We start from the raw sequence: 26727 nt of genomic DNA, 5'->3' as shown, positions 1-26727 counted from the left end.
GCTTGCATTTACAATAGTTCAATCAACGACAAGGAACTGCTGGTACTCTGGTTAGGAACCCGGAAAGCTGGCGAGAGATTCTGCCAGGAAGTGTTCTTTAGACAAAACTGATTCTCCCTCATTTGGTAACAGCGTAGGTTCAGACTTTCACGGGTACTTGGATGTCCGGGAAGGTTTTTTTTTTTTTTTTTCTCTAGGAACTCGTTGTGAGAGTGATGACAGTTATATTTTCCTTGTGATAATAAACGTAACCACACACGAAAATAGCGATGGTGGAGACACGCTTCGTTTTTGAGTTTGCAACATCTTTCTGGCCGTGGGGTGCAGTCATGTATGCCCTCCACTGTACTGCCAGCGAAGACCGCGGGATCACGTCATTAACAAGCGCTGCACGTGAAATAAACAATCAGGTGTCTTTGCTCCCCCTCCCTCTGCCCATTTTAGGTTTAATTAAGAATTCCTCTGTTACAACACTGCAGTTGTCAAGGTCTGAGAGACTCTTGGAAAACTTGTGCTTCAGTCTTGCTGGCCCAGGCATAATAAAAAAAAAAAAAATACCCGGGCTGAATCTAATTTTTATGCTCAGTTCACGGTAGATTTCACTCTATTCTCATGTAAACAGCTCCTACGAATCAACATATGTGTCTGGGTGGTATCTCTCACTTTGTTTTGTAACAAAAAGCCATATTGCATCATTTAATTTGCTCAAGTCATGCAAATAGGAAAAAATCAATAGGACAAAAAGGGGTCGACTTATCCTCCTCCCCACTAAACTGCTGCCCACACACAGAGTCCTGTTGCTTATGGCAAAAGAATAACAACAACACCATTGTGTTTGTTAGTTGGTTCACTAATGGGTGAAACTAGAGAACATCATTCTCTTTCAGTCCCCAGCTCTGTCCAAATGTTCATGCCTTTTGAGGGAGCATTTGTCCAACTCCCTCTATTCCCAGATGAGTGAGAACTGTCTTGCTGCAGGTTTTCAGCTGCAACTCTCTCTTTATTCTTACCATATGCAGCAGGAGTCTGAGATTCAGGGAACAGATATTCCTGCATTTTATCCAAAACAATGTCATTAAGCTCCTGTGTTGTAATTGAATTAAGTTATAAAACAGCTCCACGCAGATCATCTTCAGGGTTTTGCCAGGAGCCCCTTATAAAGAACCAGGGAATTCAGAGACCGGTTTAGAAATATTTGCTGGTAAGTGTGCCTGTGTGCAGTGTATACTGTGAGTTATATGTGGATTATCTACAGACCCCTGCCACACTGAACTCTTACAGGAACATGTGGAAGGAAAACCTTATTCTTAACTAAATAGAGTGGGGAGAAAGGCAGGGGGGATGGGTCTGAGGGGAATTACAACCCTTAAGAGAAGTTATATAAGTTTTTTTAAAAGAAATCACTCTTTAGAAAGCAATCTGCCACGTTAGCTATCCGCATTCCTTTCCGTTTTACGTGCTTCCAATCGCCAACAAACCCCTACTCATTTGGAAAATGTCTTGAATTAAGTTTGGTACACTAGACGCTGCCGGCTCCATTATAAGTGCTTTATGAAGCAACAGTACTCAAATTGTTCAAAACAGAGACTTGATATGGCTATGCATATGCATTCTTGACCCATGTTAGTTCTCAAGTTTTAATAGATTTTAAAACATGTTATTTTATAATAAACTTCAGTGTTTCCCTTTTTCCCGTAAGCCTTCCTGGATTAAAATATATGTTAGGGTCTTATTTCATAATGTGTATACAGGAGAGATGATGGTTATTTGAAAGGGCCCTTTTTTTGTTTATGAAAGAAAAAAATTTTTTTTCCTCAAAGATTTCTGCAACTTTTCAAGAAACTGCAGTGGTAGTTTTTCCTGACGAAATAAACTTCTCAGACAAATAGATAATAACAAACAAGGCAGGAATATTGAGCAAGCTCATCAGCTGTGCAATTAAACACAGTTTCTAGGCTAATACATTTTCTTTAATGAACTGGCATTGAGTTCAGTTCCTTGGCCATGTGTTACATTTTCATATTTTATTTTTGTGTATATTTTAACTAATAATGGAGCAATATTGCAATGAAGTTGCTAAGTACCATTTCAGAGAAGTTCTGCCAAAATTTAGGAAGTTATATTGTGTTAGCAATATTTTTGCAGCTCCTAAATACAGCATGCTAAAAGGATCTAATTCCCATTAGCCAAATTGAATCCTCAGCCAACTGAAATACCCCCATTTCTAAAACTTAACTTGTAGCCACAGAGGCATAGAGGCTCTCTCTACCTTGGGTGGTTTCACAGCCAAAGCTGTCAAGGAATGGGTGAAAAGTAATTGTTTTCAAGTGTGCCCTTTTACAATCATTTGTTTGCTCTGGCTCTTTCAGGGACAAAGGCTATTGTTGAACACATCCAACTAAACAAATAACTCATCCTGGGGTCCCTTTAACAGCTGCCTTAGTACAATGATCTATTTACATATTAGCCTAAAATTGAAACTGAACTCTTTAATGACATAATCCAGCACTATAGTCCAGCCACGCATGTGTTCCACCCAACAGCTGAACAACCTTGTAGGCATATGATTTTTAGAAATTACTTTCTGTGTACCAAGTGATCTTAAGGCAGCATCCTAATATGCTGTCATGTATTTTCTTCTTTTGTGCCCTCATCAAACCCATGTGGGTGCCTTTTTAATCCTTTGTTTAGTTACTTGATAAATAAAGAGAAATACAGAAGGTCTCTGTCACCCATCTTACTATTTGTTGATAAGCTATAGTTGTAGGCCACACTTTTCTGTGTATTGCAGTATTTATCTTACCTTTCATCTATGGGTTTTACTTTCATGTGGCCAAAGATTAAACAATGATCTACCAGCTGTTATAAATTAGTCAGCGACAGCCACAATCATTACTAGGCATGCTGTAATAATGTTTCGAAGTTTTACATGATTTCTAAAGTATATTTAGTTTAAACCACTATAATTTGATGGTTTTGTATATGGCTTTTAAAAAATCGAAAGAGGAAATTAGCTTAAATTTCTTCTTAAGATTGATGGCATTGTCAGAAGTAAAGTTAAGGACCCACACAGACACAGACACATAGGCAAAAAAGAAGAAAGAAATTACCCCCACACACCCTTACTCTTCTGTCTAAAACAGTGTTGCAGCTTAGGCTGAGTCAGTTTAATTGACTTCAGTAAGACTATTGGTTCATTGAAACCAAAGCCAGAATGATGGCTCTATCTATCTTCAAATAGGTATTTACACTGCAGACCTCACACAGAGCAAAATGTTACCATCCTGCTGGGCCGGAACAGCTTGAAACTTTACAAAGAATAATATTATACTTGATTTCAGATAATTTATTGAATCCTATTTCTGAAACTTTTGATGAGAGACCTTTTGGCCAGGACACATTCCAAAAATTGTAAAAGACGAAATTCTTTAGGCACTAAAATCAAGCCCTTCCTGGGTAGCAGCTGGGAGAGTACGTGGGGATCATTTTGTTTCAGCTATAAAAAAATGGAGGTGGGCATATTCCTCATAAAAGCAGAGGTAATGACATTCCAGTTCTTTAGCCAGCAAGAGGTCCCTTCAGCATCCTGCAGTTGTCTTGTTCTTAATGCACTGCTCTATGATAAACAAACAGAACCAAGTTGAACACTACTAATATTGAATAGATCTGGTGAAGGCTGCCAGAGTATGGACAATAAAAGACATTTAAAACATTCTTGGAATGCAAATTCTATGTGTCTGCTGTATGTTTCCTTTTTGAAACTTTAACCATTTAAGCAATTGTCATTGAAATAAATTGTTAAAAAATAAAAGGTCAATATAATTGTGATTAAAAATAACTTCTAAATTCTGTAGATAGTTGCAACCCATCTTACATCATATACACACACACACACACATTATCCCAAATCACAGAACTTCTATTGGACTTTCAAGCACTCATGTAGTATTTCAGTATCTTATATTCAATGATGTTCTCAAATTACTTCCTCTTTCAGATTCAAACCTTTATGATCACCTAGAACATCATTCCTCTGAAAACAGAGGCCAGCTTACTCAATTAGAACCTCAATTTGTGAACACAGTATTTGCTTCAAACAATAATCTAGACGTGATAATGTTCCTTCTCAAGAAATAGTTGAGTATAGTTAGATGGATTGGGGGAAAGTATAATCAATCCCACAATTTTTTTAATATGAAAAATCAGTGGTTGAGTTCGATAGCACCATATTTCACATTTCAAATTTTGTGCTGATATTATCTTCTTTATTCTTAAAGGAGCTCCTGAAATCACTTTTCTAAATTAGCACAAGACACCAAGACACCCATCTTTATCTCCTTATCTCCTAATTACTAACCTTAGGGAATCAATAATCCCCAAGTTGATCTTACTGAAATAAGAGATCTCATTATGCAAATAATGATAAAAGTATGCCTTTCCTACTAAAATTCATTAAATACTATACAAAAGCACTTTCATTAAAGTCTTGTGTTTATTCATGCATATAACATACCTGAGGAGCTAGTTAGAAAGTTTTTCCTGGCTAAGATATCATAGTATTAAATACTGGCCATAAACTGGTTTGATTCAGCTTCGGATATTTTTATAGAACATGAAAGGTAGTTTAGAAAACTTTCTCTATGCAGTCCATAGATTGAAACTTAATTGAACTTTTAAAAAAGGTATACCAAGATTAATTTTGAGACTGTCCTATTAGGAATTTGATTTTTCTTTTTTGTTTTAACCTAAGACCCATCCAAATAAGCCATGTGTTTAAAAAGTCTGCTTTGCATGCAGTGGAATAAAGGTATTGAGAATTTTAAAGTTCAATATCATGCTGTATATACTTTGAGGATGAAGGAAGTGATAAGCATTACTATGCTTGGATATAATTGTCTTTTCATTTTTTCACACCTGGGAGATTGATGAATAGATTTTTGATTTGCAAGGCTAAGGAGCACTTCAAGCATCCCTGCCTTTTGTTATCCTAGCCCAGTCCCAGGGACACTATGTGTATCCTTATAAAGGCATTTTGTATTGTGGCACATTAATTCTTTTCTGAAATCTTACTGGCTAAATTAAACTTTTTTACTTGCATGAATGCAAAAATAATCATTATCACATAACTAAAAAGACATTTGTTTTTGACTTATGGCTTTCAGATATTCTCTGTTACCAACAACACAGAATGTGGGAAGTTGCTGGAGGAAATCAAATGTGCACTTTGCTCTCCACATGCTCAGAGCCTGTTCCACTCACCTGAGAAAGAAGTCTTGGAGAGAGACCTGGTACTTCCCCTGCTCTGCAAAGACTATTGCAAGGAATTCTTTTACACTTGCCGAGGCCATCTTCCAGGTAAAACTGCAGAAATGAAATGATAACCTTGTGCAAAATATTTTTATAGGATACTCATTCTTAAATGCTTGTTTGCTAGAGTTTTAATGTTTATCTCACCTTTCAAAGTACCTACTTTTCCTCTTAAAGTAACCTTTCCAAATGCACATGTTTTATTGCTGCGAAAAGGAGTATTGTGATCTCGGTCTACTAGCAATGCACTGGTTTTGTTGCTTGTTAAGCTGATAACACAGTGGGTAATCTTTAAACACATTGGATTCTCAGTACAAATTTCTTGTTGGAATTCTCTTTACTCATCAGCATCAGCAGCAAGGTAATCTGTTGCTACATAATTGGCAAATGTCCAGTGACTTTGAAGATCATTGCCTTTAAAAAATGGACTTGCATAAAATGACTAGCTTGCTCCTCCAAAACCTTGTGAGACCAATAAGAACAGTGGAGTCCACTCCATCTGATGATGAGAAAGGCTGAGCTGCAGAAGTTAGATGCCTCAACCAAAGTTGAGCAGGGAGCTGGTGCCAGGAGATACAGGAAGTTCTTACACATACAATATCATCAATACACTGGTCACAGAGCTGTTTTAAACTCTAAAATCATATTGGTTCCTGCGTATTGACTAAGTTTATCATCAAAAGTTTGTAAACTTTAGTTGTTGTTGGTTTAGTTGGAAGACTCAGCAGAAGGGAAGGAAAGAATTTAATGAGACAATTCTGTTTAGTTAGGCAAAGTCACACACAAACAAATCTACTGAAGTTACAGCTTATAAAATTAAATGGTATTTAAGGGCAAGAAAAACTTTAATAACTGTAGTATGCACTTAGGGACTTTTAAAAACTGCTATGTACTTTTTGTAAAAAATGGAATTCTCTTAATAACCTCAGATAACATTTTTGCTAGGGTTACTTGCTCCCTTTGGTATAGCCTAACATGTATCTAAACCCAGTCAAAGTGAAAATATTATCATTGTCTTTATAAACCATGGCCTTGTTTTCTAAGACTTCCTTAAACCAGCTGTTTCTTCCTCCTTATCACAAAGCAGAGTAGGTCATGGTTACCCAGAGGGCCTGCAGAGAGGTGATAACAGATAAGATAGCATAAAGGTTTGTGGCAAACTTCAACTCCTGAAGGTCTGCCTTTACAGTTTAGTTTCCATTTACCTTTATCTCCTGTAGATAGCATGCAACATGCTAGCTTTGGAGACTCATCTGTGGGGATCTTTATCTAGTTATTTTAACTTCTAAAACAAAGCCCCCAAACTCTGCAGTATACAGTGAAAGAGAGCAGAGCATCAGCTGAGAGTCAGAACTGCAAGCACCTCGCTCCCCAGATCAACACATGTGGTGACGAATGACAAATTTATTTTTCTACAAAGTTTGTATATATGTAAAACTGCTGAAGTGCATCAAGATGTCAAGTGCTTTTGGTGGCCACCCAGGCTGCCTTGAAAGATAACCAGATGAAAGCTACACTCTAGAGGTGGATAGAGCAGCAAGGCTGCCTTCCAGAGACTTTGGAAGACTTTAGTGAGGAACATAGGGGCTGCCCCTACATGCATCAGATGCTAATAACCATTCTGAAGACTTGTCCCAAAAGTGAGCTGTAATAACATACTCTTTGCGTTACTTATGTTAATTGATTTGTTAGCCAGTCTGACAATTCTTGGCACACAGATTTCCATATCCTAAAGTGTAATGAGTAAGATGGTAATCCTTCCTCCCGTTAGCACCTGCCCCCAGCGCAGCCCGGTCTTTAGCCTTCTAGACTTTCAGAAATTGCTATGAAAGCAAATTTGTAACTTTCACCTTCTGCAGTCTGTTTAATGATATGGTTTGCTTTTCCCTGAAGTTCAGAATTATGGGAAACAGCTACTTTGTCATTCTTTTTATGTAGGAGACTAGTCAGCATATTCTGACTGTTCACAATAGTTTGATCTTTCCACAAATTGAAAATTTCATGAGGAAGGTCCCTTAAGGGATGTATTTTGCTAAAAGAAGGCCAGTGCTGAAAGGGATTGCAAGAGAGAATAATGCTGGGACATCTTCATTTTTTCCCTACTGCCAAGTGCATGAAGAAATAACTATAAAATGGGATAGAACTCTTGATTTCACCTGAGTGGCTTTCAGAAATCCCAGTCACTTTAGAATACAGTTTGAGCAACCCTAATGTGAAAATCCAAAAAGGTACTCTGAAATTAGTCCAGACCGTGATGCTCAAAAAGTTTCCAATTTTGGAGCCCTTCAGATTTCAGATATTAGATTAGAGATGCTCAGCTGGTGGTAAAGTTTATGTAAATTTCCCCAGATCTGACAAGCTGAAATCTTGAAACACTTCTGGTCCCAGCCATATCAGGTGAGAAATACTCAGCCTCTATTCAAATGAGGGTACTTTAAAAAAAGTTCATAAAAATGAAATTAAAAGAGAAATTTATTTTGGTACAAAAAAATGGAAAAACCAATGCATACTTTTTCATAATATGCATTTGCATCAGCTTTTTTGAAGGCCCTTCATATGTATGGATTACAAAAATTTTTGGCACCGAAATAAACTTATCTTTCAATTACACTTTCCGCAGATTTTTGAAGTACTGCAGCATACCTGAAAGATAGGTGCCTTCTAGAAATCTTAATTTAGAAGTAGTCATGTTCTGTTTATTTTCCAGAAGATGAGAAAAGAAATTAAAAGGCAATAGAGTGAGCATATACTAGAGCTTTAGCAATTACAATATTCCACAGCTGTGAATGGACTTGGTCAATTCTTAAATCTTTTAAACATTACCAGATTGCATTGAAAAATCAGGAGCTCTTTGCTCAACTCCACGGGTCTTTTCTTCCGTCTGAATAAGCAGGGTAAGATCCTTTACTGTTCACTACAAGATGATATAATACATTCTGTGGAAAACATACCAGTGGGTAGCCATTGGCCTCCTCTCTCCCCTAATACCTCTTATCATAATGGTTTCTTCACTTTTAGACTGTCATCTCCTCAGGGGTAGGTTATTGTAGTGTGAAATGTCTGCATACAATTAGTTCAATTGGTTTAATCCTGTTGCTAATGAGGCCAAGGTCATGGGTCTGATTCCACTGACTTTCTCTAGTTCAGTCACTCCTAACCCCGGTCAGATCTCTTACACATGTGTCTGATTAGCCCCAAGGAGAGCGCAGCAGAGGGAATGGGTGGATACAACGGAATCCACTACCTCTGCTAGGAAATGCTCTCGAATGACCTTACTGTCAGTGGGTCACTAGCTCTTTTCTTCCTTTATCACAATGAGCAGCGAGTATAAGAGGAAAACTAACTTTCCTCTGCAATACATGCTGAGAAAAATGCTGGAACTCACTACTCCACAGGCAGTATTTGCCTTCCATCAGGATTGCAAGGGTGCTTTGTGGTATAGCAGGACTGGATTCACAATAGAGGAGAATGGTTCTACTACCAGGAAACTGGAGAGATGCTCAGGAGTTTTGAAAAGGTGCAGCTGCTGGAATACTCAGTGTGTGTTCATCATTAGCAGACCCGATCATGAGATGATGCCCCAGGTGAGCCGAAGGTGCTCCTTTGGGAAAATGCTTTTCAGTGCATTCTTAACTCCACAGTGCCGAGAAGTAAGTTGTGTCTTTCCTGGCTGTAAATGCTCACCTAGTGCCCTGAAGCCAGATATTTGGTGGTGCTTCCCAGCAAAGTGTATCTTACCCATCATGGTCCGCATCACACTGGGTCATTTAAGGGAGCTAGTAATAGAAAGGTATTAGACATTTCTATTTGAATATGATGAGTGGCAGAAAAATGCTCTTTTTTTTATGTAAAAATCTTCTAAGCTGGTTTCCTATTTCACTCTTAGGTTGCTCCCTCTGCTGAGATTTTGAAGAAGCTGGGAGCAATTCATTGTTAACATTCTGTATTTTCTTTCATTTCTCAAGATCATAGTACCTCTGGAGCCACAAAGTTTATGAATATGTGCTCATGAATCTGGAGATTATTCGACTGGAAAAATGGTTTTTCATTTCTTCTTCTTTGTCCTCAGCCATTAAGTCCTTTTAAAATGGATTTAGCTATCAGTGTTGTCCATGAATTTCTGTGTAAGATGATATTGGTTTCCAGGCTGTAATGCCACAACATACAAATTTGATATATAAATTGTATACATATACACACACACACACACATATATATAAAGCAAACTTGAAATTCCTTTTAAATTACATTTTGAAGTGTTTCTGTTGCCCTGAAGGCAAAAATCACATGGGGAAAAAATTCTCACACATTCTGTTATAAATATATCCACATTATGACAGTCATCCTGCATGCACAGTACTGGCATGTCTCCAAAATAAGATCTAGCCCACAAGTGTGCAAAAACTGTGATGAAGCAATTCAGTTTTCCCAAGCATACTTATTCAACACTTACAAAATTTCATGTGAGTGCTTAGCCATTAATGAATGGAGAAGAAAAGCTCTGTTGCAGACAGTGAATTGCAGATCAGTAGGTGCTCCTGGGCCTGCCTTCTTCTCCCCAGCTTCTCATTTTTGAATCTTAATGGAAGATGCCCTTCCAGTTCCCTTGCCCCTTCCTGGGGTGCCCTTCCTGCTGCCACACTTCTCTGTGCCCTCACCACACACACTAGTCGGGACATCTCTTGTCACTTGTTCCCAAAGACAAGACCTGTACCCATAACCTCATCTGAAACTGACATTGGGGAGTCTGTCTCAGAAATGTAAGGCTGATGCATTTCACCCAAGAGTTAGGTCAAAGTGCACATCCCACTTTGTCTATTTGGGACTCTCATATTCTAAGGTTCGTTTTGGGTTGGAGGGGACTTAGGTCAAGCTCACAGAAAGCAAACTTTCAGTGTCCTTTATGCGTCATGGATAAGCTTTGCTTGGCAGACTCCGGATTCTTATTCAGGACCAGGCAGTGGTTAAAATGCCCACATCCCACATTGTAGTGCCTAGGTTAGAGTCCTGGCTCCACTTCTGATTGGGCTTCCTGCTAATGTGTGCCTTAGGAGGCTACAGATGATGGCTCAAGCACTTGGGAGCCTTCTATCCATGTGCTGTTGCCAGCATTTGGGGAGTCAACCAGCAAGATGGAAGATCTCTCTCTCTCTCCCTCTCTCCTTTCAAATATAAATAAATAAATGAAATCCCTGCTAAACATGAATTTGTTGTACTACTTCTAACCTCCAACTAAGTTAATCAGTACCTTTATCACAAATCTGATAGGGTATGATAATCTAATTCATTAGATAAAAATCAAAACTTGAAATATAATTAAAGGTATGAGACCAAAAGCTGCAATTTAGGACCTAATGACTACAGTCTGTGGTCTAGTTCAATACTTGGTAACAATATCACATTTTGAAAGCAGAAGCCAGAATGTGGAAGTGAACCTTACTAATATGCCCCCCAAAGTCAACACCTTATTAACTGAACCTGTGAAAGTAATGTGAGACACTTTTCTGTGGTAAAGTTCTTTTCTTTCCTTTTCAAAGATAGTTGGAATTTATTTGATAAAAATTCATAATTTGAAAGAGAAGAAAAATCTTCCTTTTTTTATTCCATTTGGTAAATCTGTTTTATATTTTTGTTTGGCTTAGTGGTATGTCAACTTTTCTGCTTGAGGAGATAGAAGGAATGTATTTTATTAGAAAATAATCCTTATCTTCCATAAGTGAGGTGTAAGGAAAAGAGACCTAGTTGAGAATAGAGGTCCTATTATTAGCATTAGTTCATTGCATGATCATTGCACAGTGAGTCAGTCTCCTATTATGGTATATAATGACCCTGTGATATCCAATATACTGATTATTTAATCATATGCAAGCAGCAACACAGCAAGACTTATAAATGGTTCAGACTGGCATCTGATGGCCTCTCTCTTTCTTAATTCTAGTTTTTCCTTTTAGGTGATTATTTAGTCCTATAGAAAGAAATACTGAATACTAGTGAGAAGAGTTAACAAGTATAATGTATGGTAACTGGGGAAGCTTGAACACAAGCAATGCACTAACAAGATTAATTCTGGATTTGTATTAAGTGTATTTCATATGAATCTTTCAAATATCTAGCATAGCACTATTTCAGTTTTCTTGAAGCTTTTGAATTTTGGCTAAAGAAGAAATGGGAGTCCCAGTTCCCCAGTTTTTTCTTTCCTTTTAGTGTAGTTTTCCCCTAGAATAGCCATATAGTTTCTAAAAATTCTCTGTTTCCATAATATAAAAGCGATTTTCAAAATGTTCATTAAAGTTCATTATTAAAAAGAAAACTATGCATGGATTTCAAATATCTTTACACCCAGATACACATCTTTTAATTCTATTTCCCATGATCTTTTTGAAGCTCCCTTATATCCTTCAAAAGAGATGGTTTTATGTGGCACTAAGTGTTTCTAATGAGTCTTTTTATTTCTTTTCAAAGGTTTCCTTCAAACAACTGCTGATGAGTTTTGCTTTTACTATGCAAGAAAAGATGGTGGGCTGTGCTTTCCAGATTTTCCAAGAAAACAAGTCAGAGGACCAGCATCTAACTACTTGGACCAGATGGAAGAATATGACAAAGTGGAAGAGATCAGCAGGTTCATAAAGATAAATGCTCTTTAGTCTTAAAAAAAAAAAAAAAAAGCCAACTGACAAATCTTGTGGTTTTGACAGTGAATCAACTGTCTGTGCTTATGCTCAGTAGCTATATCCTCCAGATGCTTTATTTTATTTTTTTTCTTTTTGGTAGTTTGTTTCTTTAAAATCATAACTTAAATGCTTTTAATACTTAGACTACTAATCTTATGTTATGAGCTTGGCTTCTCTGTGACTCATCTGAATTTTATGGGAATAGTTTTAAACTTGAATTTTATGATTGTTTTAGCTTATGGGGCTGTGGGAATACTCAGCACTATTATTATTAGCAGATCCGATTTTTATAAATAGATCTTAGAACTTTCTCTCTGAGTGCCTTTTTGCAAGATTTAATTATTGTGAGTAAGAGCTAATTTTAATTATAGTTAGTGAAAGATGAGATAATGAGATAATGAAACGTTAAAATACATGTTTTGATTCTCGTTTTACTTTCTGATAGAAGACTGATTTGTTGTTTCTCATTGAAGAGAGTTTAAGAGAATCACTTACAAGTGCCGTATTGTGGCCATTGGGTTACCATCACTCACGAGTCTCAAAAGGAATTATATTAACGTAGATAATATATGTGATATATCTAATATTAATGCATATCTGCATATATGATTCCTAGAGGAATTACATTTTGGAAAGGATGCTGACTGCATCCCATACCACCTTCATAGAAAAACTTACCAATTTTCTTTCATTTGTCTAGAAAGCACAAACACAACTGCTTCTGCATTCAGGAGGTTGTGAGCGGGCTGCGGCAGCCTGTTGGTGCCCTGCACAGCGGGGACGGCTCGCACCGCCTCTTCATTCTGGAAAGGGAAGGCTACGTGAAGATACTTACCCCTGAAGGAGACATTTTCAAGGAGCCTTATTTGGACATTCACAAACTTGTTCAAAGTGGAATAAAGGTTGGCTTTTTATATTTTATTTATCTTTGCTCTGGCTATGTTCATCTCATTTTAGTGTTATGCTTCTCTCTGATAATATTTCCTTGGAATGAAAAAAATATTGAAGGCAAAAACAAGGAGGCCACATAAGTGAACAATATTGATGGCAACTGAAGGCAGCGAATTTACATTTGTTTTTTGCTGACTATTGAGCAATGCAATCAGATGGGTATTTTGACATACTTCCCTATGTAATTTTCACATTTAAACTACTTTTTGGCTTTATAAAGTACATGTTTAAATATTATTATTAATGGGCCCAGTACTTAGGACTGTATAACAGCATTTGCTAGTATAAACAAGAAGGTCTTTGGGTTATTTTGGTCATTGCAAATTATTCTTTTACTGTATCTGTTTTTGAGTCTCTGTCTTTAAAAAAAACGCCACTTATGACTTCCTTGTACAATGTTTTTACAGGTAAGTCATATATTTTTATCTGTTAGCCATTTATCACATGTCTATTCTTGTCCATTTCTCTAATTTGAATTCTCATGTCCAATATACTAGGTATATAAATAACAATGTAAAGTGCATTCCACAAGAGTAAAATGCTACAATATTGGCAACACTGAAGTATAAAAAAGTAATTTGTGGCATTTTTAAATGGAGGCTCATTTAACAGCTCATGACTATTTTAGACTGAAACAAATTAATAGTATGGTTTGGGAAGAACTGGTCATCCTTTTCATTTCTTAACTGGAAGAAAACACCAAAGGAGGATTCCACTCACATAGAAATGAATTCCTTCTTGTTTGCTGTGCTCTGCTCAAAGGTGAGAACACCAAAACCTGAAGAAACATATCAGAAAAAATATAGCTGTATTCCTGATAGCAATTCAGTACCCACCAGGGAAAACAATTAGAGTGAGTGAGTGAGGATACAGGTGGTGCTAAATAATTGGAACCGCGTCACCTCAAGCTCATGGTGTGATGGCATTCCCCAAGACACACTGCAGAAGGAAGTAAACCTTTCAAGGAAAATAACTTAGACACTAAGACACAGGGTCATTTGGAAAATCTTTTGAACTCAGTAGTGTCAACTTTCTCCGAGTAAAACTTTTCATTAGAATTCCTAGCCAATGATCAAAAGTCTCTTTTTAAATGAAGTATTACTGTTTTGCACATCAGTGTGAAGAATTATGAAAGGACCTCAGAAATTCATAGAAATTTGAACTGAAAGCTAAGTGTAATTTGGTGCCAAAAGCATTTTGAAATCCATGAATAATTTTTTATAACACACATTTCTGTGAACTTTTGGAAGATCCCTTGTGTGTGGTGAATGTGCCTGCTCACTCACTGCCAGTGTGATGAAAGAGCGGAGAAGCAAGGTGCAGTGACAAGTGCACTGCTCACCAGGGGTGATGTTTTCTTCCTAGCAGAGTTGAAGCTGTCCTCTCTAAAAAGAGAAAATTGAGGACAATATTTTTAAAGCCATCATCTGTAATCTCATCAATTAAAGAAAACCACTATTAACATTTTGATATATTTCTTTCAATTTTGAAATGAAAATTAAAAGAATTTTTCTTTACTGTGGGTAATACAGCTCCTCATCAATAAATGTGAAAATGTGACAAAGATTATGCTTTTTAGCTTTTTTCCTAAGAAACTTTACAATAAAATTAAAATCTGAAATCATGCATACATCATTTTAGCCGTCTTTTGTCACTTAATAATATCTCATAAAATTTTCTCAGTTATGAAAGCTTTTCTCAAAACCTTAGTTTCTGTCTCTTTTGGGTGTTCCATTTCCATTATAGGACATTCGAGATGACTCCAGTATTTTTTTCCACTATCAAAATTGTTATTTATCATTTTCAAGGATGTATTGTTTAACCTGATCATAGATGACTTATTTAATATTCATTCACAGAAAAATATTACTGAGTTGCAGGATATACACTATGGCTCATATTGCCAATTTGCTCTAAAATGTATTTTCAAATATCTGAAAGAATAATCTATAGTTTTCATATATTATTTGAGTAAATATATTGGTATTAAAAAGATGTGTGACGGCCGGCGCCGCGGCTCACTAGGCTAATCCTCCGCCTTGCGGTGCCGGCATACCGGGTTCTAGTCCCGGCCGGGGCACCGGATTCTGTCCCGGTTGCCCCTCTTCCAGGCCAGCTCTCTGCTGTGGCCAGGGAGTGCAGTGGAGGATGGCCCAAGTACTTGGGCCCTGCACCCCAAGGGAGACCAGGAGAAGCACCTGGCTCCTGCCATCGGATCAGCGCGGTGCGCCGGCCGCAGCACGCTGGCCGCAGCGGCCATTGGAGGGTGAACCAACGGCAAAGGAAGACCTTTCTCTCTGTCTCTCTTTCTCACTCTCCACTCTGCCTGTCAAAAAAAAAAAAAAGATGTGTGATGAAATCTAGATGTAAAAAGGGATCCGTGTAGTGGGAAAATTTGCTGTAAGAAGCAAACAACTGCATTTCTTTTTTCTACTTCAGTTTCATTGCCTCTTAAATTAGGGCAAAAAATGCCATTTAAATCAGGGTTACTTCAAGGCCTCCGTTGCAATTGACACCCATTCCTTGGGACACCGTTCTGACAGGCAGACATTTCGTCATGCAATGAAGTGTCGCATGCCAGGGTGTAGCAGTGTGGTGGTGCTGCAGTGCTTTGTGGGCCTCTCACATCAGTGCAGAACTTGGCCAAACTCATGAGCAAACTTGCAGGATACGGCCCTCCTCCCCAGAAGAGTTCTAGGGCTTCTGGGACTTAACATAAGCATCCAACGCCATTATTCTAGAGAACTGATAGGATATATCTTAAAACGCAATAGCACATCCCCTTGGTGTTTGGCCACTAGCGATGTCAATCAGATGAGATTCTGTCACTGGGATATTGGAGTGCTTTGAGGGACTAATCAAGCGTGTGATGCAGCAGGTGGCCTTTTCTCAGTCTGCATGGAACTCCAGGGGCGGATGTGTTGGAAGAGGCTGCTGTTGGCTTCAGGAAGTAGTTGCCAGCACATTCACAAGGGGCTTGGGAATTGAGATGGTTGACTTCGGCGATATGCCCCTCAGAGAGTCAGGAGATGAAAACCTTTTACACAGTTATTTTGCAGTCTTTTTTTTTTTTTTTTTTTTTTTTTCTTTTTGGTTTCTTTGATAGAGGAATAGTTAATGTGTTCAGGGCAAAATTCTGTGTTTGTCACCGATCATTTTACATAAATGGTGCAAATAACAATTTTCATAAATCACCGTCCCTGTCACTTCTTGTCTTTGCTTTAAAATACTAATAGCGTAAAACTGTTTAACAGACCAAAGTACTGATTGCCATACTCAGATCACAGAATTAATAATACATAACTGACCCCAACCTCCACATGTGTGAAATGGAAATGATACAAACCACAGTGGAACCCCACCTGCCCATGATAATAATTAATGAAGTAGGAGCAAATTAAATCAGACATAAAGAGGAATTCCTGATTATAAGGGTTTTTGAAAGCTGGTGCTGGCCATAGCACCAGGGAACCTGGATTCCTTTTCTGCTAATCGTCAGTTAAGAACTGGCTGTGATTTCTGACCATGGTAAAGGCTGACAATGTGGCAAGGAGCTAGCTAGCATGGGGGGTCTCTTTCAACTTCGACCAGCCTTCATGGTTAGGACTGCTCCCCAGGGATGCCATCGGCAAACAGCCAGCCACTACAGAACTTGGTCAGTGCTTTCCTAAGTGGGTCCTGACTGAAGTTAAAAAAAAAAAAAAGTGATGTCTTATTTTTGTAAGGCTTAATTTGTACTCTTCACAGAACAAAGTTTATCTGCAAACATGCAGAAGCACAAGCTCAAGACTTTTTTTTTTAAGATTTATTTATTTATTTTAGAGGCAGAGTTATAGACAGAGGAATAGATAAAGAAAAAGGTCTTCCATCTGCTGGTTCACTCCCCAAATGACCGCAACTGCCAGAGCTGGTTTGATCCAGGCACTGCTGGATCTCCCATACAGGTGCAGGGGTCAAAGCACTTTCCCAGCCCATAAGCAGGGAGCTGGATCAAAAGAGCAGTCGGGCATGAACCAGTGCCCATATGGGAGCCAGTGCTGCAGGCAGGAGCTTAGCTTACTTTGCCTCAGTGCAGCCCCAAGAACTGACTTCTTCTTGCTAGAGGATATTTCTAGTTGTAAAGTTGAAATTAAAGAAGAAAGAGCCGGCGCCACGGCTCAATAGGCTAATCCTCCGCCTTGCAGCACTGGCACACGGGTTCTAGTCCCAGTTGCCTCTCTTCCAGGCCAGCTCTCTGCTGTGGCCCAGGAGTGCAGTGGAGGATGGCCCAAGTGCTTGGGCCCTGCACCCCATGGGAGACCAGGAGAAGCACCTGGCTCCTGCCATCAGATCAGCGTGGTGCGCCGGCCGCAGCGTGCCGGCCATGGCGGCCACTGGAGGGTGAACCAATGGCAAAGGAAGACCTTTCTCTCTGTCTCTCTCTCTCCCTGTCCACTCTCCCTGTCAAAGAAGAAGAAGAAGAAAGCAGAAATATATTTTAAAAACATGCAGTGATTTGATAGATCTTTGATGATAGTGCACTGAGTAAGATAATCATTAGTACTGACACCGAAGAGCGGCCCAAAGGTCAGGCTGGTGAGTAGACTTCAAAATCTTCACTTTGTGTGTGTGTGCATACACTGTTGTTGTTGCTACCGTTTAATGTAAAAGGGGAAAATTATAAAAACTATATTATCTCCAGGGTGAATGTTTCTCTTAAGTCCTGGGTGACTTGAGATCCTGCAGTTATGCCTGTATCTGGATTCTGAGTCAGAGCTTCTGCAAGGGTTACAGCCAGCTTCATCCCTTGCAGTTCTTGGGAATGACAGACTGACCAGTGGTTCTGAAGTTCATAATCACTTGGCATATTTTAAATATTCTCATACCAAATTAGATCAAAATATCTGGGCTTAGGACCTGGCGTAGGCATGCTTTTAAAGGTTCCCCAGGTAATTTTATCATGTAGCCAATTTGAAAACTACTGCTATAGATTGAGCCAAACCTCTGGGTCACTTATACAAAGAATGGGAGTCGTTCTCTCAGTCTACACCCAAGTCCTGTTCCTGCCGTGGACACTGAGAGCACAGGTCTCGACCCACTGTACCCTTTGTTGTTGATTTGACTTACACATAGGTATTTGTCTGATTTGAGTGAGGGTAGGGGATAACCCGGGCAGCATGTGAGACACCTGATAGAAAGTTTCAAAAATGTTATTTTAAAATCTCAATAACTAATTCTAATTGGGAAATGGCTTTGCTTGTCCCCCCCCCCCCCTTTTTGTTTGATTTTGGAATCTGGTGCTCTGATAGTTGGCAAAATTATTATTGTTCCTTTTTTTTTTTTTTTTTGACAGGCAGAGTTAGACAGAGAGAGACAGAGAGAAAGGTCTTCCTTCCGTTGGCGTACCCTCCAAATGGCCACTACGGCCGGCGCACTGCGCCGATCTGAAGCCAGGAGCCAGGTGCTTCCTCCTGGTCTCCCATGCGGGTGCAGGGTCCAAGCACTTGGGCCATCCTCCACTGCCTTCCAAGGCCACAGCAGAGAGCTGGACTGGAAGAGGAGTGACCGGGACAGAATCTGGCGCCCCAACCGGGACTAGAACCCAGGGTGCTGGCGCCACAGGTGGAGGATTAGCCAAGTGAGCCGCAGCACCGGCTGTTCCTGTTTCTAAAATATGTAGTTTGCCACTACATCTTTAAACCCTAGTGCAAAATACCAAGAACACTAGAAGGTACTTGCTTGTAATTCCACCAGGTGCCTCTGACTACCAGTGATCCAAAGGTCGGCCTTAGCTTTGCATGTGTGCCAAGAGGGCAAGCCTGCACCTGTCACCTACAGGCAGCCCCTCCAGGAGACTCTCAAGCATTGTTCTTGACCACTTGGTTTTCCTGTGCAGCCAGAGGACAGAGAAGCTCGAAGCCTCCACAGCCTTCGGCTTACAGCATGCAGCAGGCAAAGCTGAAAGACTGGTCCATCAACCAAGCAAGTGTCACTGGCCTCCTGTCCCTCTCTGTCTGCCTGGATCCTTACTTCAAAAGATGCTTTTGGAAGCAGTTCTGCTACCAGGGGAGGAAAGGACATGAGGCTGAAAGTTGCTGATTGTCCAGGTGACTAAATCCATTGAGGCAGCGCTTTTGAAAGACAGCCATCTGGCCGGCGCCGTGGCTCAATAGGCTAATCCTCCACCTAGCGGCGCTGGCACACCGGGTTCTAGTCCCGGTCGGGGCGCCAGATTCTTTCCCAGTTGCCCCTCTTCCAGGGCAGCTCTCTGCTGTGGCCCGGGAAGACAGTGGAGGATGGCCCCAGCCGTGGCGGCCATTGGAGGGTGAACCAACGGCAAAGGGAAGACCTTTCTCTCTCTCTCTCTCTCTCTCTCTCACTATCCATTCTGTCTGTCAAAAAAAAAAAAAAAAAAAAAAAAAAAAAGACAGCCATCGTTGCCCGGGGTCACAGGAGCATGTGGGAGAGGCCACAGGGTCCTCCAGGGCAGCCCCCACCGGGCAGTCTCTGATTCCCCGTGCTTGTAAATCACACACATAATTATGAGCATCAAAAGTCTACTGAAATCCAAGTGCTCATTAGCCCACTGGGATTGCCGTTCTATGTCTTTAAATGTTGTCAGAGACTTGAGAAGCCACTGACTTTTCAGAAGTAAAACTGGAAATGTAGCATGCATATACATATTGTGATGCTCAGGTGATGTAGCCAAATGCTTCCACAGGAAAATTGTCAGAACGCGACATTTAGGTTTGCCTTAAGTTAGAAGAAAGCACATGTGCAGATGAAAGAAAGCAGCATGTTGTATTTCTTCTTGTCATTTCCAAATTTGAGAGACAAAGAGGGAGAGTCAGACAGATTTCCCATTCACTGGTTCATTCTCCAAATACCTGCTATGGCCAGGTTGAGCCAAGGTCAAAGGCAGGAGCTCAGAATTCAATCTGTGTTTTCTACATTGGGTGCAGGAACCCAATTACTTGACCCAACATCATTGCCTCTCAGGGTCTGCATTAGCAGGAAACTGGAATCAAAAGCCAGAGTCAGGTATTGAACTCAGGTACTCCAATGTGGGACATGGATGTCCTACCCAAAGTCTTAACCACTAGGCCAAATGCCTGCCATGCATTATATTTTTAAAATAATTACAATAGGGGCAGGCACTGTGACACTGTGGGTTGAGCTGCTGCTTGGAATGCCCATATCCCATTATCATAATGCCGGTTCAAGTCCCACCTCCTCTGCCTCCCATCCACCTTTCTGCTAATGTGCACACTGGGAGACAGCAGATGATGGCTCTGGTACTCGGGTACCTACCACCCTCGTGGGAGACCCAGATGGAGTTCCCAGCTCCTGCCTTCATTCTGGCTCAGCCCTGGCTGTTGCAGGCATTTGAGTAGTGAACCAGTAAATGGAAGATGGATCTCTTTCTCTTTTTTTTTTTTTTTCCTGTCCTTCTGCCTTTCAAACAAATAAAAAAATAAATGAATAAACTACAAATAGTACAGTAGAAAAATACCATTTTGAAATGTTTTTGTGTACTGCATGACATTTTAAAAGTTTCTGACTTACTAATTATTGCTCTTTTTTTTTTTTAACATTTATTTACTCATTTGAAAGGCAGAGTTTTAGAGACAGAGAAAGGGAAAGACAGGTCATTCATCCATTGGTTCACTCCTCAAGTGGCCACAATGGTTGGAGCTGGACTGGTCTGAAGTCATCCAGGAGCTTCATCCAGGTCTCCCACATGGGTGCCAGGGCCTAAGCACTTGGATCAACTTCCATTGCTTTCCCAGGCACATTATCAGGAAGCGGAGCAGCCAGGACTCAAACAAGTGCCTGTATGGGATGTTGGTTTCACAGGTAGTTGCTTTACTGCTACAACACAATGCTGTCCCCCAGATTACTGCTTTGAAGTTATTGAACATCATCTAAAAGAGAGTGATTGTAGTGGTTCAAGTAAACATCAAATAAATTTATTAAAAAAGTGATAGAATTCTTTTTAAAAACTTAAATGCACTTCTTTTTCTGTCATTTAAAATACCAGTTCCAAACTGTCCAGTTAAAATGTAAACAAAATGTAGGTTTGTAAGTAAAAATTTTTATAGTGATGATTTTTTTTAATATCAGGGTAGTAATGACATGACTTCGAACCTGTCTTTATATTATGAAGTATGGCTGATGTTTTACATCAAAATGGTCTCTGCCCTGTGAAAACCATCATCTCATTTTACCTACTATGAATGCCATAAGAAAAAAATCCCTTAGTACAGGTTGAGCATCTTTTTTTTTAAAGATTTATTTATTACTTTATTTGAAAGTCTGAGTTACACAGAGAGGAGGGGCAGAGAGAGAGAGAAGTCTTCCATCCGCTGGTTCACTCCCCAGTTGGCCACAATGGCCAGAGCTGCGCCGAACCAAAGTCAGGAGCCAGGTGCTTCTTCCTGGTCTCCCACGTGGGTGCAGGGACCCAAGGGCTAGGGCCATCTTCTACTGCTTTCCCAGGTCATAGCAGAGAGCTGGATGGGAAGTGGAGCAACCGGGACTAGAACTGGTGCCCATATGGGATGCCAGTACTGCAGGCCAGGGAGTTAACCCGCTGAGCCACAGCACCGGCCCCAGGTTGAGCATCTTAATCTGAATATCTGAAATGCCAAATGCTCCAAAATCCAAAACTTTTTGTTTACCAGTGTGATGCTACAAGTTGGAAATTTCGCATCAAGTAACTTTGCTTCTTGGATAAAATTATTGAAAATATAACATTACCTTTATACTATGTATGTAAGGTATATATGAAACATAAATAAATTTCATTTTTAGGCTGGGGTCCCCTCCCCCAAGATATCTCATCATATATATGCAAAAATTCCAAAATGCAAAAAAAATCTGAGATCTGAAACACTACTGGTTTCAAGTCTTTCAGATAAGGGACACTCAACAGATCATGGGAAATGATCTCAGTATAATTTTTTGCTTCATTAAATTAGTTCTGTCTTCCAGTGCACTTTCATTATTTTTGAATTTGCTATTCTAATGTTAAAACTTTTTAAAAATAGAAGTTTGTATATATAAATATATATATATATATACACACACATATATATATGATTTAGGCCAGTTTAGACCACTTTATAGATTATTTTCATCCTGTTTTTTACTAAAGCAGAAACGAAATGGCCCACATGTGCATTGTCTCCTGTTGAGCGGAGAAAAGCCAGCCTTCTCTTACATTTTAGGTCCCATAAGTCAGGGATGAGGTGAGGAAAGTTCTTACATTCGTGTGTTTATATTTGCTTAAGACTTGAAGGGCAAAGGAAATAGAGGCTATAAATCTAAGAGATCATATGGTAATCATTTCATAGAACAAGTAGAAAAACAAGAAATCTGGACCCTAGGAGAAGTCTCAGGCATCTTTAGAAAGCACCTCTCTCTACTTCAGCCTATCTCCGATTATAAGAAGCAAAGACCACCATGACCGCAGCTGGCATGGCTCTTTAGTAGCTGTGTTGGCCTCATGGAGAAAGTTATGGGGCACCACAAAGCTCTCTAAATGGTGGAGGATAGTGTGATGCTCCCTCTTAAAGATATTCAGTAGCTTTTCTTGTAGTCTCTTCCCCCGCCCCCTTCCTCCCCACTCCCCATGTGTGTGTACTGAGAACCTTCTTAGCAAATGTCAGGTATACAACCCAACCCGATAAGCCATGTTGCTAGCAATGATACGATGGTCTTCTTTCTATTAATCATAGTTACCATTTTTTAAGCACTTACTTTGCAAAGTCATTGCACAAACTACCTCTGTAATCCCTACAGTAACCCTGTGAGGTAGTTATTACCATCCCATCTCACAGATAAAGAGACCGAGGTCCAGAAATTAAGGGAACTGCCCGAGATGTCACTGCTAGCAAGTACCAGAGCCAGACTACAAATGCAGATTGTGTGATGCTGCGCTGTCAGTCACCTTTGAAGGGCAGCACTGCCTGAGAGGAAAGGCTGTGAACAAGGTCAATAAACAGTGAGTGGGGATGGTAGGTGTGAGCATGCTTAGTGCAGAGGCAGGGGGACCAGCTGCTGGAAGCAAGCACACAGCCCTGGTGCTGCTTGCCGCATCTGCACCATGGGCTGGTTGGTCCTGGACAACTCATTTAACCTCTCTGGGTTTAGTTCCATCATCTGCTAAATGGAGATAATAAAAGATTTGTCCCTGATCTCACACAAATGTAAAGTGCTTTGTAAACCTTATCTGTTACCATCATCTCTCACGCTAACACTCAAAGGAGACAGGAGAGGAAAATTTGCCCAGCCCCTGGCATAACTCACAAACTTAGTGACCACTGTTAACTCCACTCCCTGGTATTTATTTATTTATTTATTTATCTGGTGTTTGATAACTTCCAGAAAATTTGTGATGATTTTAGTAGTTGCACCAAAGCTATGTGGCAGTCCTGTGGATACAAAGTTAGATTGGTGCGTGTAGGGGAGTTTTCTTTACCTCCAAAAGATAAACCTACAATACGTGTTTTTTCTTTAAATGTATCATAAGAGGAAAACATCACCTACATTTTCGTAGCATCACCTCGTTGTACAGTAGCCCCAGTTCTGAGCCTCTCAGAGCACGTGTCTAATGATGATTAAGCGCAAAGCAGCTGGCCCGTGAGCGTGGCAGCAACCTCTCACCAGAATTCCCTTGCTTTTCTAGTAGTTATTCTCAACCTGGATATTATAGTAATGTAGGTCTTTTTGTGTGTTTATTTTGGAACGTGGTTTGTGTCAATCTGCCATAGAGTTAATAAATTGTAGGATTTGCAAAGGAAATATACTGGGACTGAAAACTAAGAAGGCACATATTTCTGCCCACCAGCAACCATTGCTCAAAGCACAGATTTAGATGGCAGGAGTGGGAAGGGGGCAGTTGGGGAAATTGCTATAAAGGGAATACGTAACGTCATATTACAGAGAGTGCATTACTCAACAGGTTATCTTTTAAAAAGCCGATCAGTAAAACGTACCATGAAGTCAAAAGGAAAGAACTTTAAAAAGAAGTCTTTGAGGTTAAACAGTGGCAGCACATATCAGTTTGCTTAGCAATGAAATGTGCGAAGATCAGGTGCGAGAACGGAAATGGAATTGCCTCAACTCCTGCCTCTGAGAGCTCAGATACAGTAGGCCCTCTCCTATCACACTAACCCAGCGTTTTATAGAGAATCTCCTCTAACCAACTTTGGAATTTTTAAATACAGCATATTGCTCTTAACAGACATCTTTCATCTTTACATCTATAAAATAAATACATTCATGCCATAAACATATACACAAAATACATTAACCACTATATTACATTTTAATGTATTTGTTGGTAGTATTAGTTCTATTAACATATATCTAGGAAATCCAGTTATTTTAAAGTCTGGGATTGTGTTGAAACTATCATATCAAAATGATCCAAATTGGATTGTAGGCTAGAAATTAAAAGCATCTTTTGAACTTTTCAGTCAAAATATGCTTTGAAAAAATAAGATGCCATTTATTGAGACCTTACTGTTGTGTTATCAGGAGAAAAATTTGAGAACTGTTTATTTCCTAAATCATGTAAATGTCCATCTCAGCATGACTGTGTAACACCCCTGTGGTCACAAAGGCTCAGGAATTACCATAAAAAGGAAGGTAAGATTTGAATCCTTTTATCTAGTAACTTTCTGAGCGAACCATACACAGTTTAATTTTAAATTCATCCACTTAAATATTGTGCAGGCCTCAACTTGAAATCACTGAAAATAGTAATTTATTTAAAATATGTGCTAATTACTCTCACACCTATATGCATCAGGGCAAGAACATAAAAAGAGAACAAAAGTGATTTTGCTCTAAACTAATTCTGTTATTGCTAGCAGTTGGAATTACTTGACTATAGAAAGGAATCCAGGAGCTAGCAGCTAACACAAAAATAAAATCTTGTGAAAAAGAATGTTCACATCGTGTATGCCCACAAAATTCTTAAGGATATTCTCTTCAAATACTTACATATCTAATATTCTGATATTCTCTTTAAGGACAGTTCAGTTATTTACGTTTAAAAAAATTCTAAGAAGCTGATAGTAAACCTACCTCTTATCCTAAAGCACCTCTGAGCCAAATGGATCACAAACTTCAGTGAAATGACATCTGTCCCCAGGCTATTTCTAGAGAGAGAAAACACATCTGTTCCGCAAGAACCCTTACCCAACAGTTTGAAACTCCTCAGCATTCCATAAATAAATGGTGCAGACAGTATGAATGGACGATGCTTGAGGTTCAAAAGAAGAGTAGGCAAGCCCTGCTCTAAAGAGGCTAAAAAGATAACCAAATCGAATTCCCATTCAATTCTGAGGCTTTCTGTGAGAGCTCGGCTGATGAGGCCCCCACCATGCCAGCATCATTGTGGATGGCTGTGAGCACACCTGTTGAGGAAAAGTAAAGCAGAACTCGAGCCGACTGCCCTGCACACACAGGTCACCAAACATCTGTCATAAGTTATCCATTACTGCCCGAGACCACGGTGCTCACTCTTTCCCAGTCAGGGGTTTTCCTTGTTACCATTAAAGGGGCTGTTTAAATCTCCAGGGATTTGGGAGATGTGGGGTCCCCCCTGATGTTAATAACGTGTTTACACCCACGGTTTCTGCGTATATCCCCCGGGGGCTGATCGCGGTTAGGACTCTGTGACCTGCAGGCTTGGGGCTAGCGCCACCCAAGTGCTTTACCCAACAGTTGGCAGAGTTCCTTACTGGCATCCACTTCTTAATTACAACCTATCGACAATGTCTCCTTAGCCAAAGAGGGTTTTGTTGTTTTAAGATTTTGGCTTTGATTAACCATTCATGCATAGAAAACTTAAGAACAAACAGCAAATAAACAAATCCAAAAATGAAACTCTTCTTCAGCTGACTGGGTGGACAGCTTTCCTTAGGAGGAGTTCATTATTAGGGATAACCAAAGTGAAACTTCTCTTGACAGCACCAGTTGTCCACACCTTCAATCCCTATTCGGTCACATTCCTGTAATATCTTGTGGCCATCAAGGGGCGCATCACTGCCTGTCTGTGGCACTCATCCACTGCATTGACCGGGGCACCAGTTTGGCCACCGAGTGTCTCTGTGACTTGGAACAATCTAGTGCACCTTCTGGAATCTGCATGTCCTCATCTTTGAAGCCAGGGGCCTAGGCCAAGTGATGCCTTAGATCTCCATTGGCTCTAAAATTCTGTACAAATGGAAAGTCATGCAGGCTCCCAGCACTCCCAAGAGAATTATGGTCAAGAGAGGAGGTGAGCATGATTCGGGCATGCAATGACTTTCCATGCTTGCCCACGTTCGTGGAGTGTGGAGCTTTCTTTGCCCTATCCTGATCTTTTTCTCTTTGTGATGCTATAGAAACCCAGTCTGCATTCCCCACAGGCGGAGAGCCCCCTGGATCTCAGGGGACTGACAAATAGGTGTGCTCAGCTTTCTTTAGGATCGTCATTGCTCCAGCTCCTTTCAAAGCTACAGTAACTCGGCGTGCAGTGTGACTTCAGGATTCAGTCAGCGGCAAGATGAAGTCTTGAATTTGCAAGAATAAGAAGGCAGTGATTTTTCAGCTACAGGTTGCAAGGGGAAGGTGCACTTGTGAAGGTGACTTCTCAATGGAAGGTGCAAGGTGTGCTGGGCAGGGCCACTCTGGTGCTGAGGGAAGGAGAGCAAGGGCCGAGATGGCAGGCAGAGCGGCAGTGTGAGGCAGGCGGCTGTGCTCTGAGTGAGACCGTGGGAAGTGTCGGGGATTTTCAGCAGAACAGTCACATGGTCTGACAAAG

At 40.1% G+C, this 26727-nt stretch overlaps 1 protein-coding gene across 5 annotated transcripts in view; it reads left to right on the top strand.

The window, feature by feature from the left end:
• HHIP (hedgehog interacting protein) overlaps positions 1-26727 on the top strand; it is a 103352-nt gene that overhangs the window by 944 nt on the left and 75681 nt on the right. For all 5 annotated transcript variants that reach the window (XM_008267399.5, XM_008267400.5, XM_008267401.5 and 2 more), the window contains exons 2-4: positions 5163-5355; positions 11770-11926; positions 12679-12880. In XM_008267399.5, coding sequence (XP_008265621.1) covers positions 5163-5355; positions 11770-11926; positions 12679-12880 — 552 coding nt within the window. The remainder of the gene's footprint in view (positions 1-5162; positions 5356-11769; positions 11927-12678; positions 12881-26727) is intronic.

This window comes from Oryctolagus cuniculus, chromosome 8 (genome assembly GCF_051225735.1).
Source record: "Oryctolagus cuniculus isolate XC-2025 breed Fujian yellow rabbit chromosome 8, ASM5122573v1, whole genome shotgun sequence".
Classification (NCBI taxonomy): Eukaryota; Metazoa; Chordata; class Mammalia; order Lagomorpha; family Leporidae; genus Oryctolagus; species Oryctolagus cuniculus.
Note: the sequence above shows the minus strand (reverse complement) of the source record. Positions and strands in the feature narration are given on the sequence as shown.